Here is a 15,306-nt window from a genome sequence, read left to right as displayed (position 1 = left end):
ATACAGTGCAGTCACTTAATTATTGCAACAGAGCGATGGGGTTGTAGTCATTGAGCAAAACAGTCACATGACATTTCAATGACCACTTCACTCAACAACTAAGTGGTTGTAAGTAGGGGGAGTATCTGTAAATTTGAATGAAGACATAAGGGGAACAGAAAATATATATATTTCCTTAGAATGTGATCACAAGCTAGCTCATAGCTCATCTTGGGAATCACAATCTTTTCCTTCCTTCCTTCCTTCCTTCCTTCCTTCCTTCCTTCCTTCCTTCCTTCCTTCCTTCCTTCCTTCCTTCCTTCCTTCCTTCCTTCCTTCCTTCCTTCCTTCCTTCCTTCCTTCCTTCCTTCCTTTCTTAGCTGTAGACTAATATTATCATGAAATTGGAGGAAAAAGGAAAGTAAAGGGAGAAAGTTTAATGGATCAGGATGGGGAAATTGGCTTCCCTGAAGGAAAAACTAGATTTCCCCCCAATGAATATAATTCTTATTTAGCATTAGACCTGCTTTATAAGGTTCTCCTTTCTATAGCAGTTGAAGTTCATGTTGTGAAATCTCTGGAGACTGATATTTTATGTATGTCTGTAATATTCACCCTTTTTCCATTTCCAGCAATCCAACCAAAGGCATTATTATTAATCGACCAAATGGCACAGATGTATACAAAGGAGTATTAAAGGACTACACAAATGATGTAAGTGTCTAATTTCCTTGCATGATGATAGGGAACAGAAAAGCTAATGTGGATGAAACAGTGCTTGTTGCTATGAAAGCAGTAATTAAATCCAAACAAACAAATACTGTTTATCCAAATAATAAGAGAGTGCAAACAATTGAAAATGCTATTTCGTTTTAGCTTTTACGCTCCTGGACTTTTAATCCTGGACTCCATACCTAGTTTTGTTACCTCAGACCAGTCCATTAGCATGTATTTTCTCTGCTCTCATCATTCTCTCCAACAGCCGTTTTTTCAATGATGAGAGTTGCATCCTATACTGTATTTATCCCTCTGGTGGAGAAACATTGATATTACTTACGTATAATGAAAGTGTTATTGTATTATATATAATAATAAAGGCAGGATATAAATTAATAGATATGCTGGTTGTGGGTTGCTTGCTACAGATACAAAGCAAAGAGCTCATTTCGGTTTTCAATTTGTACCGATCTGTAGGATGTAACACCAGATACCTTCCTTGCCGTGCTGAGGGGTGATGCTGAAGCAGTAAAGAACAAAGGATCAGGAAAAGTATTACGAAGGTAATAGGAAAAAGGACAGATTAGCTTCTCAAAAGATGACTTTATTGCTAATGTAACTTTCCAGACTCTAAACATAAATAAGTGATGAGTTTTTTTTAATTTTACAGTGGCCCCAAGGATCATGTGTTCGTTTACTTCACGGATCATGGCGGTCCTGGAATTCTGGCTTTTCCAGATGATGATGTATGTTTTTCCACACAAAATGCCTGCCTATGTGTCTGCAAGGAAATCAAAAAGGGAGAGGGGAAAGAAAGATCCTGGGTGTTTATTTCTTTGGCGTTTTATGAAAAGGAAACCAGAATATTAGTTCCTGAATTTGATACGCGCTCCTTGCAGAAATCATTTCTGAATGTTGGGGGGAGGTCTGTGTGTACGTATGAATAATAGTATGAAAGAAGCATGTATATTGGTTGATAATTGTAATGAATTTTCCAAGGTGTGTGTGTGTGTGTGTGTGTGCACGCAAAAACACGCACATACACACGCACACACACATATGATTGACTATAAAAATAGAATGTAAATAATCATTGCTTTGATTTCTAAATTTATATCTTCTTTCTCTAATTTGAGGATATATTGAAGTTAGATAAATTATGAGATTTATTTTACTCCCAACAACTTGATTTTCTCAAAATAGGGACTAAACTCAAAAATCTCCCTTCTCTTTAATTTCATATTCATGGATACTTATACCAGCATATATCTCAAATTGTAAGGGTTTCATATAATTTTGGGAGAGGAATATGCACTGTAAGTTTCTAATTTCATCTGCCCAAAAGCTAACTGTGAACAATTTGTTTTCCAGCTCAAGGTACAACACCTGAACAAGACAATTAGGTATATGTACCATCAAAAAAAATACCAAAAGGTAAAATTCTTACCTTCCTGATATAAAAATAGTAGAGTTTTCTTTGTAGCTTCATCTGTAATTTTTACAATAGTTTAATGGAAATGATGACATTATAGAAAATTAAAAGTTTATGTTACCAAGTATGAAGAATTATTCTATAGCAGTAAACCTACAAGCTTTGTTATTTATTGCGATTGACTGCATGAAAATTTTGATTTTGAAGTGCCTGGGAATCATGCAGTCTTTAGTTCTATGCTATGATACAATAAATTTTACACTAATAAACTGCTTGGAATGTGGCCTTGTTCACAAGATTATGAGGAAAATGGAAGGAAAATGAAATGGATATTAAATCTGGGCTCAGTTCTATGAAAGCTTCTTTTTGTCTGTACTTTGCTGCTCTGGTATGATTAATGACAAGTAAGAATTAATTTGGGATATAAGATATAAATAAAATAAGAGCAGACTCTACTCCTTTTTAGCATTGATGATGTTACCTATGAAACATCTGTAAGAAAACCACCAAGCTCAGAGAGCATGAAGGACCCCATAGGTCAAGTCTAAACTACAAACATTTAATCATTACAATTCACTTAAAAAAAATACAATGGAATATACAGTGCTACATAGCTAAGCTGTCATCTGTATTGAAACACAGATGCTTATATTATTCTCTGCTTGATGTGAATGCTCATTTCCAGAGAAAAAGATAAAAAAGAACCTTTTTTTCTTCTATTAATCCAGAAAGCCCTAAGAAGGACTTTGTTGATGTGTTCAATTATATTCCCTTTCCAATGTCTTAGAAACTTGTATAATAAATCATCCAATTTGAAATCGAGCATTTAAAAATAATTGTGTTTAAATGTACCGTGTTTTCCTGCTAACAGATTGGAAAGAGCTTCAACTGCCTTTCTGTCAGTTTTTTTTACAAAATTTGTCTTTGCCAACAATATGTGAGAACTGTAACTCCTACAGTCCCTAGCCAGGATTCCCAATCACTGGGAGTGCTGACTAAAAATTACAATTCTCAATATATCTTGAGGATTCCAGATCAGACAGGGCTGGTTTAAAAGGCAATATACCGCTGATCAGCATGAAATCTGGTGAAAACTTTCTGGGACTTATCCAAACAATCTATAAGACACAAACAGCAAAAATAATAATGAATGGAGAAATTACGGATAGCTTAGAGATAAGTAAGGGAGTGAGGCAAGGGTGTCCCCCAGCCCCATTGTTATACATATTAGCAGAAGAGGTATTATTCAGAAGACCCAGAATAAAATACGACAGAACCGAGATATCAAAGGATTAAATATTAAAAAAGAAGAGTATAAACTCCAAGCCTTTGCCGATGATATGGTATTCAAAAAGGATAATTATGATAAATTCATAACCCAAATATTAAAAGATTTTGATTGAGGTACACTTAGCTGTCAGCCATATCCCGAGATATCTTACTTTATTTACTACCTGCATACCTAATTTGTTTGCAAATTCTTCATTTTGTTTTTTTGTGCAGTTTTTTGTTATTAATTTGGTTTTTTCTCTATTAATTTTCAGCCCCGCCACCTTTCCAAATTCTTCTTTTTCATTCATTAGTATAGTGCTTGTTTCTTTTGGGTCTTCCATTATGAATAAAAAAAGAAGAAGAAGAAAGATCAGTAAAACTTACAACTATCTATTAGATTATAAAATGAAGGAGGAAATTGTAAAAGAATGCATGGTAATTTGGACTAAAAATCTGGGCCATACTATCAGTTTAGACCAGTGGGAACATATTTGGCAAACAAACTTTAAACTAACAATGTCGGTCTCTTACAAAGAGAACTTATATAAAATGTTTCATCGCTGGCACTTACCACCGGCGAGATTAGCCAAAATGTTCCGTAACATGACACCCAAGTGTTGGAAATGTAATTATAATCAGGGAGCATATTTCCACATGTAGTGGACATGCCGCCATGTATGAAAATATTGGCAAAAAAAATAGAATATGGATAAAGGAAATAGCAAAATAGAGAGTAAAATTCAAACCGGAATTTTTTTTATTAGGCATGTTAGAACCAAATATGAAGAGGAAGCACCAATATTTAATTCTTCATATTATAAGGCAGCTAGAATAAGTTTTGCTCAAAATTGGAAATTGGCTATGACCCCTTCAGAAAATATGATAATAAAGTGTGCCGAGATGGATAGACTAAGGAAGTTGTTAAAAGATAACCAACACAGTGAACATTACAAAACATGGGATAACTGGTATGACTGGATAAAGAAAAGATGATATCTAAAAAATGTTACCTGGTAACATTTTGGAAAAATAAGGGTGAGGTGTAAATAAATATAAATAAACTATATGTATGCATATATAGAGTGTAAAATGATGGAGTTATTATAACAATGTATAACATGCTATCAGAAGTACAAGTGTATCTACTGCCTTAAACAATGCTGTAAAATGTAATTATATGTTTTTAATTTTATAAATGTTGAATAAATAATTTTTTTTTTTTTTAAAGGCAATATACTGGAGAGAAAAAGTGAATATAATGAACCAACAACTGCTAAAATGTTTCTAATGTTTCTAATGGAGTTTTCTATAAATTACAGATGGTTTTTTACATTGAAGCATGTGAGTCTGGATCAATGATGGAAAATTTACCTGATGATATTAATGGTAAGTGATCAGTCAATATTTTGATCTGGAAACCAATAAGTAACACTAGTGAAAATTCAGCTTAAAGGAACATTTGAAGGAAAAATCCTTATAAATCCAAATTTATATCACATACATTAATTTGTGAAATTATAGTAATTTGCAAAGTCACATAATTGACACTTTCACATAATTTATGCCCATTTATTTGTTGATGCAATTTGGGTGCTACCTCACTGCAATTAATTTTGGGAGGCTCACTAAAATCAATAGCACAGAATACAAAAATATTCAAAGCAAGGACAAGATGGCAATCCAACAACAAACAAACAAATCACAAAGAGGGAAGTCTCCTCCACCCTACCCCAAAGTCTGGGAGATCAACCAGGTATTCAAGTCCTTCTGGAATGCTATACGGATCTCAGGTGGGACCTCGTTCCAAAGGGGAGATAGCATTACAGAAAAGGCATATGCTTCCTGGGTCTCGAAAGATGACACTCTTTAATTGAGTAGCCTGGAGCATGTCCACTAGATTGGATTGTACCAGATAGGCAGAAACCATGGGAGATAGGCAGCCCCACAAATATCCAGGCCCATGGGAGACAGGCAGCCCCACAAATATCCATGTGGTAAGTTGCCAAGATCTATGTCATGTAGACTTTATAGATGATAACACAGCTTGAATTGCACACAGATGCAATCTGTCAATTTAACACAGCCATGGAGCAGAGGGGTCACATAGACATTTTGGACTAATTGAAGCTTCTGAGTGGTCTTCAAGGGCATACCCTTGTACAACAGTTTGCAGTAGTTGAGACGTGAGGTGACATTTATCCAGACAGACTAAAAACAATGAACTTGACTGTTCTTGAAGAGTGAAGATTTGATTGGCTATATCCAGTAAAATGATGATTGTTAAACTGAGTTTCCATTGTAGTTCATTTCAGCGGATAGGATATGTGTTGACAGTATAATTGAACTACTAGTTAATTGTGGTTTAATAATAGAGAACCTTGGCTAAGGTTGCTACTGGCTGACGTTTTCTTTATTTTGTATTTATTTTTTTCAATCTGCGAATAAAACAGTGCAAGTTTTCTTGTAGCACTTAAAACTTTACATTTTGGGGAGCATCTAATAGTATTTTGTGAATAAAACTAAAAAATCATATGAAAAAGTAACCTTGTGGCCAATCTTCACATTTACTCTCTTTGCAGGCCTATAAAGCAAAGAAAAGATGAAGCAAGATCATAAACGCAATTGTGGTTTCACTTAGTTGACCACTTTGCTTAACCACTGAGTTGCCAATACCAACTGTGGTTGATAGACAATATCTGTTTCAAGTGTTCAGAATCACTGATTTGAAACTGTTGAAGAACCATTAAGAATGTACAAGCCAACACAAATTGCTTGTGGTCTGAAAGAACTATTTGCATTATTTATGTGTATGAAAAGAGGCTTTATTCTTCAGTCTTCTAGATCAAACTTTAAACTGCCAGAATGAAGACCTTCTTGGCTTTGTCGTTGGCCAAAAATAAGTCATTATCGGTACATTCTTCAAAGATTTGAAATGTAAAGATGTGCTTATAAGTTATCAAATTAATGCCAACACACTCATTGGCATTTAGGTGGGACCACCTAGTCCCTTTTGTAGATTTTTGTAGATTCTAAATATATTAATAACATTTGTGATCAATTGAGAGCTCTAATTAAAATTGAAAATGCATATGAAGATCTCAGATACCATTCAAGTTGGGACAATTTCTCCTGTGCCATGCTGAAATTGCCAACATATCTTAGAGGTTTCATTACTGATTGATTACCTTGTTCATTCTGTCCTTTTAGTTTATTTCATTTGATTTAAAATGAAAAGATTTTTAAAAGAGTATGGATTGTTATTGGAGCAAGTTACCTTAAAATCCAAGTGCTTCAAATAGTACCATTGGTCAGGTTGTACAAGTATATCTGACTTCTGACCTCAGCAAGTCAATAGGGCCTAACCATTTTCTTCACAGTTTATGCCACAACAGCATCTAACCCTGAGGAATCTTCATATGCATGTTACTTTGATGAAAAAAGACAAACGTACCTGGGGGATTTGTACAGTGTCAAATGGATGGAAGATTCTGATGTGGTAAGTTGCCAAGATCTGGTATTTGCTTGTGCAAGGACCCATATTAGGGATTTACACTGTGGCAAGATGAAACATAGATATGTCTTTGCTTTTATTGCATCTGCCAATAGCCAGCTAGTGGCCCCATTCCAAATGATTTATTCCTATCTGGAGAGAATCATTTGGGATGCCCTTGTGAAAAGTATTGGCATCAGGGGACGGTCATGTCACTCGGAGTTGCTCACCAACGGACCTTGACTTGGCTGGTCCCATTAATAATAATGATAAAGGCATGGTCGATTATCTGGGAATAATTGGATTCTCAGAAACTTCTCCTGCGGAAGTGGACAGGATCCTTTAGGCTGTTAGGCCAATCACCTGACATGAGGTTGGGTCTATGCAGGGGTGTCAGCCTTCTTGGAGGAGGGAGAGGCTTATACTGTTAGCCTTGAAAGAAACATTTGTATGCCCCATCTTCAAAAAGGCCATTTATCCAGATAACCATCCTGGACAATTTTTGTTTAGTCTTCTTGTTGAGAAGGTGGTTGGGTTGCAGCTGCAAAGAGCTCTGGAGACAGTGGGTCACTTATATTCTGAATCAGATGGATTCAGATTGTATAGCATCAAGAGGGCATGATGGTTGCACTGGTTAGTGACCTGTGTTGCAACCAAAACAAGGATGGTACAACCTTAATGATACAGGAGGATTGCCCATTTAATCAGGAATGACAAGTCAAATTCAGTTTACCTAACATCACAAGACTCTATCCCAGGCAGCTCATTGGACCTGACCAGTCAGAGTCCATCTCTGAGTGAATCCAAATTACTTTATCCACCAAATATCAAGAAAGGCTCTGCGACCCTATAGGTGGCTCCTGGATTCTGACCTTCCTCACTAAACGGGTCATGCAGACGTAACAAATACGGAGAGATAATGGTGAATATGGACTGTTACTTATGTTCAGTCTTTGTCTTTCCCTTCTGGTGTTTCATCTCCCAGAGTTCCTGGGAGAGAAAAGCCACATAGGACCAGTCTGGTCCATGTCCTCAGCCACACACCTATTTCAGGCTGAAACTAAGGCCAATAATGTCATCCAGAGCCAGCTCTAGACATTTTGGAACCAAATCATATGGTTTGATTCTGTTAGGAATTTCTAAAAGGCATCTATTTTTTTCCTTGTGAGCTTTATATTTATGATTTTCATTCCTGGACCATTTTTTTTTTGGGGCGTTACCCTATTTACACAGTAAATATATAATCTTATAATCTATTTAATCTACTAATCTATATAATCTTAATTATATAGGCACCCATTGTTGTCCTATGGCAAGAATTCTGCAAAATTTGCATTGGTCATCGAGCACACTATTGTTTTTAGCTCTTTTATTGTGGTTTTTGGAAGTCTGAGGGGAGGGAAAGGAGGGAGGGAGAGAAATAACTTCACTTCGATATAATACCATTAGTAAAGTATATTGCAAAAATGTCTAAAAAGGCATATTCTTTTATTTCTCTGAATATTAATCACCGGTCCTTGCATATTCCTCATAATTGTTTTCAATGTAAAAAAAAAAAAAATCTATGATGAGTTTTGTGGAAATTCCTTTTGAGCTTAAACTTCTGTTGTGTAATTTGTCACTTGGAAAGTTTTTCAGCATTTTTTTTTAAAGATTATATTATAAAGATGCTAACTGAGAACCAAAACTTTGGAGAGAAACTGTCTTTGAATATTTGTTCATAAACGCCTTAATTGCATTGTTTCTTTTTCATCTTGCAGGAAGATTTGAAAAAAGAAACCCTCCACAGGCAGTTTGTGTTAGTAAGGAACCACACCAATACCAGTCACGTGATGCAGTATGGAAATATTGTGAGTAATTAATAGTAGGGAAGTGTTGAGACAGGTTTTTGTGAAAGTACCCTTTTACCCAGAAGCTCAAGAAGCTTCTTGAACGAGAAACATTTTCAAAGGAAAAACCAAGAAAGTCCCATTTCCACTTGGGACAACCATGACCTGGATGGCTGAGACTCTCTATAGACATCCACTTTTTCTGAAAAGTTCATTTTAAAAGCTACATTAGAAAAGGGGAAAAAAACCAACCCATAGAAGTTGCATGATTGAGTATTCTTATTTACAGCTCCATATAAGGAATGCAACTTTTAAACTGCTAGGCCTTTGAGTTTTGAAAGATGGAAAGAAAAAAAAGAGGGAGGGGGATGGAGAATCCTTTACCTTTCTTGTTTTATAGTTTCTAATCAAGATCTAACTTTCAATAGATTAGCTCACCACAGTAGGCATGGCCCGGACCTCTGCCAGGATAAAGAATGGCTAACTGTCTTCCCGAACATAAGTTTTCCAAAGTTAAGTTCATATATGGGGCAGACTCTGGCATCTTCCCAGTTCTAGAATTTGGATGATGCTGGGAGTTGTTTAGCATAGGGAACAGAGAATAACGGAAGCTCACAATTTTGCTGAGCTACAACTTTCAGTAATCCCATCTGCAATGGCATCCAGCTGTCCTTTGTTTATATTTTCTGTGCCAGGTAGACCAATAGGGACCATGATTTACAATGTGATCCTTGGATCTGCAAGCTCAGTGAGCCTCCTTGATAAATAATTTTATAAAAGAGTCCCATAAATGTGCTTCCATTTTTTAAGTGGTTGTCTTTTTATTTTTCCACTTGCAGTCTATCTCTCATATGAAAGTAATGCAGTTCCAGGGCTCAAAAAAGAATTCTAGCACCCCCATTTCATTGCCACCGGTCGATCACTATGACCTCACACCTAGCCCTGATGTGCCCCTTGCAATTATGAAGCGAAAACTGTTGGCCACCAATGATATCTATGAAGCAAAGGCAATTGTAAAAGAGATGAAGACGCATCTGGAGGTAAGAGTGAGGAGGAAATGCAACATGGGCTTCGGTTAGAAAGGGACTGTCTTGTGTTTCTGTGAAAAGCATCTCTGTTCAAACAGAAATGCTCCATTCACACATTAGGCTAAGCTAAGACTGAGCAAGCTGAAGCCACGGGGGTTCATACCAAGTCTCTGGAAACCCTTTCATTGACAGTGGTTAAAAAAAAAAATAGCAGCATGGCTTTCTCACCAGTGGAAACATAATATTTATAATGCTAGCTTTACAAAAGGATACCTTGCCTTAAAAAGGCAAAAGAATATCCTGCTTAGGGCTGTGACACACTACTTTGCATCTTGGCTTCCATCTACTCTGCCCCCCAACTCCCCATATATAAAATGTGGCTCCCAAGTAGCAAAAAATTGCCCACCTTTATATTAAACCATGCTTAATCCTTATTTATTAGTAAACCTCAATCTGTCTGGGAATGAATTAACTGAATAAACTATATCATGATTTAACATGATGTTTAATTCATGCTACTATTTGCCCAAAGGGATTAAAAATGTGCTATTAAATATATTTCCATATTTAGAAAATGCCGCTTCATTGTTTTATTTGAGGGGGAAAATGATACCTTTGAATAATGGTGCTAGGAAAAAAACCAGCTGATAATACAGTACTAGTAATTGACTAGTATAACGACCCATCTGAACAAGGTGTAACATAAAACATAAAACAAAGGTTGTTAAACAATTACAATAGTGCAAAATAAAATATATATGACACCATGTAAAACTGTAGTTATGGATACATCCAGAATAGAGGGCCCTTAACACACTTGTGGCCCAGGACCACAGCCAAGTCTTTACTGCAGGAAAAAAAAAAAGAAATTATTGGACAAAACCCTGAGGCCTGGAAAAATCAAAAGCAATAAAAATATGCTGTCAGCAAACAAGTTGGCTAGATACTACCACTGATGACCCAAGCATGGGTTTGCAAGAATTCAGAGGAGGAGGAGTTGAGGCAGGAACCATCTATTTTGGAGAACTGTGCTCTCGCTCTCTCTCTACTCCGAATTAGGCAAGGGAGAACTGTTGACTTAAAGTTCATCTTACTAACCAGGGATAGTAGAAGATCAGCTAGCTAGTTTGCCATAGTCCTCCCTATGTAGCAATTGCTAAACTCCACATGGTTTTGTCTTATTGTGATATCATTATACTTTTTGTTATTTAGAGCTTTAAAGTCTGGGACCAGAAGCATTAAAGTTGGATGTATTGTTGTATGGAGTTTGACAAGGATAAGAATAGGGACAGTAAACAACCAGTGAGCTAATAGTAATAGTGCAAATAGTCTTGTTCATTTCAGCTGAGTTGACAATGAAACTTCATGTCAGCCGACAATCAGACTTGAAATATCGTTTTCAAAAATGTATTGGGTTCAGATTTAACCTGGTTTAAAGGAAAACATTGAAAATGTTGAGACCTAAATCTTAGTATATTTTAAGTATATTAAATTCCATTAACTTGATGATTCTACTCAAAGAATGAATTACTTCTTCCAGGAATGACTGAATTGTATAGTGTTGCATCATAACTATGGATTTATGACCAAAATATTTACAACCACCTGCATAATTATAACCTCTATTTTGCAAGGTTTGCAGAATTGGGAAATTCCAAAAAGTTTTAAAAATGCATGAAACATTAGTCGGAATAAGGAGGAAGATAATATTAAGAACTTAAGTGTTATAAATGTAAAAATTGACCTTGAAAAGCTATTACGATTACTGTAGGCAGGTAGTAGTAGGGGAAATATTCATGTGCAAGTGAATACATTCTCATTTAGTGACTGTCTTATACAGCAGGGGTCCCAACCGCGGTCCGCGGACCGGTACCGGGCCGCGGAACAAGCCTTACCGGGCCGCTGGTTGCTGGGCGCCGCCATCTTTTTGGTAAAAAGCGCTTCTGGTGAGCTTTTCCGGTAGAAAGCTCACGGAAGCGCTGTTTCATAAAAGATGGCGGTGCCAGCGCTCGGTGAGCTTTTCCCGGGTAGAAAGCCATTTCTACCCGATAAAGCTCACTGGAAGCGCTATGGCGCCGCTCATCTTTTGACGAAACAGCGCTCGTGACGCCACCGGAAGCGCCTTTTCGCATCATAAAAGATGGCGGCGCCCAGTTGACGCCGGTACCGGCCACGGCGCCCAGCTGATGCCGGAACCGGGCGCGGCGTCGCGTTGGGGATCCCTGTTATACAGCAATCGTTCGCAGTTACACAGTGATGAAAAAAATAAGTTTGCATCCAGTCCTGGCAATTATGAAATGAAATTTTGAAATAAAATCAGAAAATTGTGATGTTTCACTTAGCAATCGCTGAGTGCTAATCCCACTGGTGGTTGCTAAAAGCCTGCTCTTGTTTTACTTTATCCTGAAAGAAAATGAAAGTTGTTCCAGCATTTTTTCCTCCAGTGTTTTTGAGGAATTCTTGTTATATTTCCAAGATCCTAAAAACATCAATTTCTCCTGTATTTTTTTTCTCTTTTAGGCCAGACAGCTGATTCAGGAGTCAATGCACAAGATCATGTTTTTAATAACAGGCTCTAAAGAGCATGCAAATAAAATCTTGTCATCTAGACTGAGCCTCAGAAATTATGACTGTTATGAGTCAGCAATGGATCACTTTAAAAAACATTGCTTTAACTGGCACAATCCTTTGGTAAGTTAACTCAAACTGTTGGGGTAGGTTCTAGGGATTGTGACTGGTCTTATTTGGACTGTAAAATGAAAAACTGGTCTGTTCTATTTGTATAGGAAGGAAAAGTTCCGTTTGGTTATTTGGTTGACCAGGATTGTGAATGTTTGCATTTTTGTTTTTCCACTTGAGCAAGAAGTAAATCTTACAATTTTAATAGTTATCTGGAATTGTCAAAGGCTTGTGTCAAGGTTCTAAGATATGTTGGGCATCGTGTTTCTGAGCCTCAGCTTCTTGCACCCTTAACTGTTGACCAAGTTGGTTGGGGCTGCTGGAAGTTAGAACTTCTTCAAGCCCGAAAGATCAAGATTCCTCATTCCTGGTTTGATAAAACTTCTTAGCATATGTTTTTTATTTGCTGTGAAGTACAACTTTGTTCAACAGAAGGAAAAAATTACTAAAATCATCCATTATGGAAAAAAAATGTTCGGTATGGTGTGTGCTTACTTCATGGTAGAAAAGATCCTCCGCTGGATCCAACTACACCCACAAAAAAGTCAACCATATGGCTTTGTCACTTCAGATCTGAACTGTTGCAATTTGCTGTGGAAGAGCTGACCTTTAAGGTCATTCAAAAGTGTCACATGATTCAGCAGGAGAGGGCTCATTTGTTACAGGTGCACCAAATAATTTTTTTAAAAAAATCTTTGTATAAAACACTACCAAGGGAGGTGTATTGGCTGCCAGCTAGCTTCTCGGTACTAGTGAAAGTGCTAGTTGTCACTTTGAAAGCTTCACATGGCTCAGGCCTATATCAGTGGGACCAACTCCTTAGGTTGAATCTGCCCGCCTAAGGCAATTGGAGAAAGAAGGCTTGTTAGGGTTTCCATTATGAGGAAATGCCATCTGCAGAGTTTTTTTTTCAATGATTGGAACAGTGAATCCCATTATTTGGACATCCATTACTTATTATGCTTCTGAAGAGCTATAACAACATAGTTCTTGAGAAGAGCATTTGAAGATGAGTATTATTCTTTTTTAAGGGGTGGTACTTCAGTTAAATAGTAACAGTTTTGCTTTTGGTTTTACTGTTATGTTGGTTTGCTGTGGTTTGCTGTGAGTTTTCAGAAACTGAGCAACTTAAGAAAACAGATAAATCCATTGAAAAGGAATAGGATAAATAAAATCTAGGAAAATCTCTTAAACCTGCAAATTGAGTTATGAAAAGTAATTTCTCTTGTTTTTGTTCATTTTCAGTATGAATATGCTCTGAGACAATTGTACGCCTTGGTCAATGTTTGTGAAACAGGCTATCCTGTTGACAGGTAAAAAAAGCACATGTGTATTTTATCTTATTGATCTGCTGAAAGCAAAAGCCAATTTAAAAAAAAAAAAAAAAGAAGGCCTGAAAGCCATAAAGAATATACTGTTATCAGTGACATTCTTGGATGGAATTTTCCTCCTCTTTATGTGATTTTAATTTTTTTTAAAAAAACGGTTTGCAAATTTCTGTAATGTAATCTCAGTGGGATTTCAAGAAAGGAAGGCACATATGGTCCATTGTTGTCAGCCCTTGTCTACTGCTGGCCCTGGTAACTTCCACATATAGACATTTTTATTGGTGCTCTGTGAAAATATGGTTTAGTGGTTGGTACTTTATAAAATTTTGATGTATAAATATAAAACATTAATGCTATGAAGATTTTAATAATTTACCATTGTTTCCTCTTGCAGAATACAGTCGGCTATGGATCAAGTGTGCCTTGGATAACTCAGTTCCAGTAAAATCTACCTCCTTTCAAATTAATAAATAACCATGGCATTAATCTGGAATAATCAACAAGGAATTAACCTAAAGCAAAGCAAAATCATTTACAGGCATATGTTACGAAGCAACAAGCCCATGTTATTTTAAGACAAGTGACTGGGTCCTGCACTTTAAAGTTTTCACAGTACACTGTGTTGTGATCCCACCCAGGTCTGTGTTTTACTCCAGGAGTTGCTTCTTGGCTTCCTTGGTTCTTCAGAGCCCTTCCAGTTGCCACCTAGATTCCTTTGGGTCAGCCTGGGAAACTTTTATTTGTAATATTTAACAAATGCGCTGACTGGCAGAAGCTCTTCTTTTTAATTGAAATATGTTTAGTTATTCCTTTTACAGAGGCTTTGGGTGTCTCAACTATTTACAGGTGACCCAGTAGATTTCTCAAAATTCCCTTTTGTGAATGTAATACTCTTGGTTTTTATAATTGTAGGTCAGTGCTTTCATGATTTGAAGGATACATTCTTAATTAAAAAGTTTACATTGCATGGTTCAAGAATAAAAATCCATCAATCTCTGCCTCCCCATTAAAACTGGGGGGGAAACGTGCTACAATGCTATAACATGATTCAGCTTCATTAAGGAACAAATCACGGTCTTCTATCAGGAGTGATGGAAGAATTACTTTTGCAGCTTCTACTGAAAGAGAAGATATAGTGTTTGTTTTCAAGTCTAATGTATGTTTACAAAAGTTGATAGGAGACATTGCCGTATTTAGGGCAATCTTTGAATTAAAAAGAAGTTGATAAACCATTTGTGTGCTTCTATAGTTTTTGTGTTTAAATGGGCGATATGTTATTGCATAAGAATTTCTACCTATAATATGTGTATTTAAGCTTTTACTGAGGAACCTGAACTGTTTTCTGGAATTTTTGGGGTTCTCCAAGAGTTTAGGAAATGTTCCTTGAAGAGAAAATTAATAATACCAGGGAAGTTAGCATGAAATGGAGTTTTTCCAATAAAACTAATCTGGAAATTATTCTGCTGGCTTCCTGAAGCAAACAACAAAGTTATTCTTTGTCCTTATACCTGTACAAAGAAATCAGCTGGGCAGAGATTTGAACTCTATTTTA

At 36.5% G+C, this 15,306-nt stretch overlaps 1 protein-coding gene across 2 annotated transcripts in view; it reads left to right on the top strand.

Moving 5' to 3' along the window:
* Positions 1 to 14,986, top strand: part of LGMN (legumain) — a 28,638-nt gene extending 13,652 nt beyond the window's left edge. For both annotated transcript variants that reach the window (XM_087952090.1, XM_026679209.2), the window contains exons 4-14: positions 612 to 693; positions 1,174 to 1,259; positions 1,367 to 1,442; positions 2,068 to 2,130; positions 4,720 to 4,786; positions 6,778 to 6,896; positions 8,651 to 8,740; positions 9,559 to 9,759; positions 12,268 to 12,438; positions 13,672 to 13,739; positions 14,149 to 14,986. In XM_087952090.1, coding sequence (XP_087808216.1) covers positions 612 to 693; positions 1,174 to 1,259; positions 1,367 to 1,442; positions 2,068 to 2,130; positions 4,720 to 4,786; positions 6,778 to 6,896; positions 8,651 to 8,740; positions 9,559 to 9,759; positions 12,268 to 12,438; positions 13,672 to 13,739; positions 14,149 to 14,185 — 1,060 coding nt within the window. In that variant the 3' untranslated portion in view covers positions 14,186 to 14,986. The remainder of the gene's footprint in view (positions 1 to 611; positions 694 to 1,173; positions 1,260 to 1,366; positions 1,443 to 2,067; positions 2,131 to 4,719; positions 4,787 to 6,777; positions 6,897 to 8,650; positions 8,741 to 9,558; positions 9,760 to 12,267; positions 12,439 to 13,671; positions 13,740 to 14,148) is intronic.
* Positions 14,987 to 15,306: the final 320 nt, after the last annotated feature.

The sequence above is a fragment of the Notechis scutatus genome, chromosome 1 (genome assembly GCF_049901735.1).
Source record: "Notechis scutatus isolate UNSWTSFEM ecotype Mainland chromosome 1, rNotScu1.2, whole genome shotgun sequence".
NCBI lineage: Eukaryota > Metazoa > Chordata > Lepidosauria > Squamata > Elapidae > Notechis > Notechis scutatus.
The sequence above is the reverse complement of the archived record's forward strand: the minus strand, read 5'-3'. Positions and strand labels throughout refer to the sequence as shown.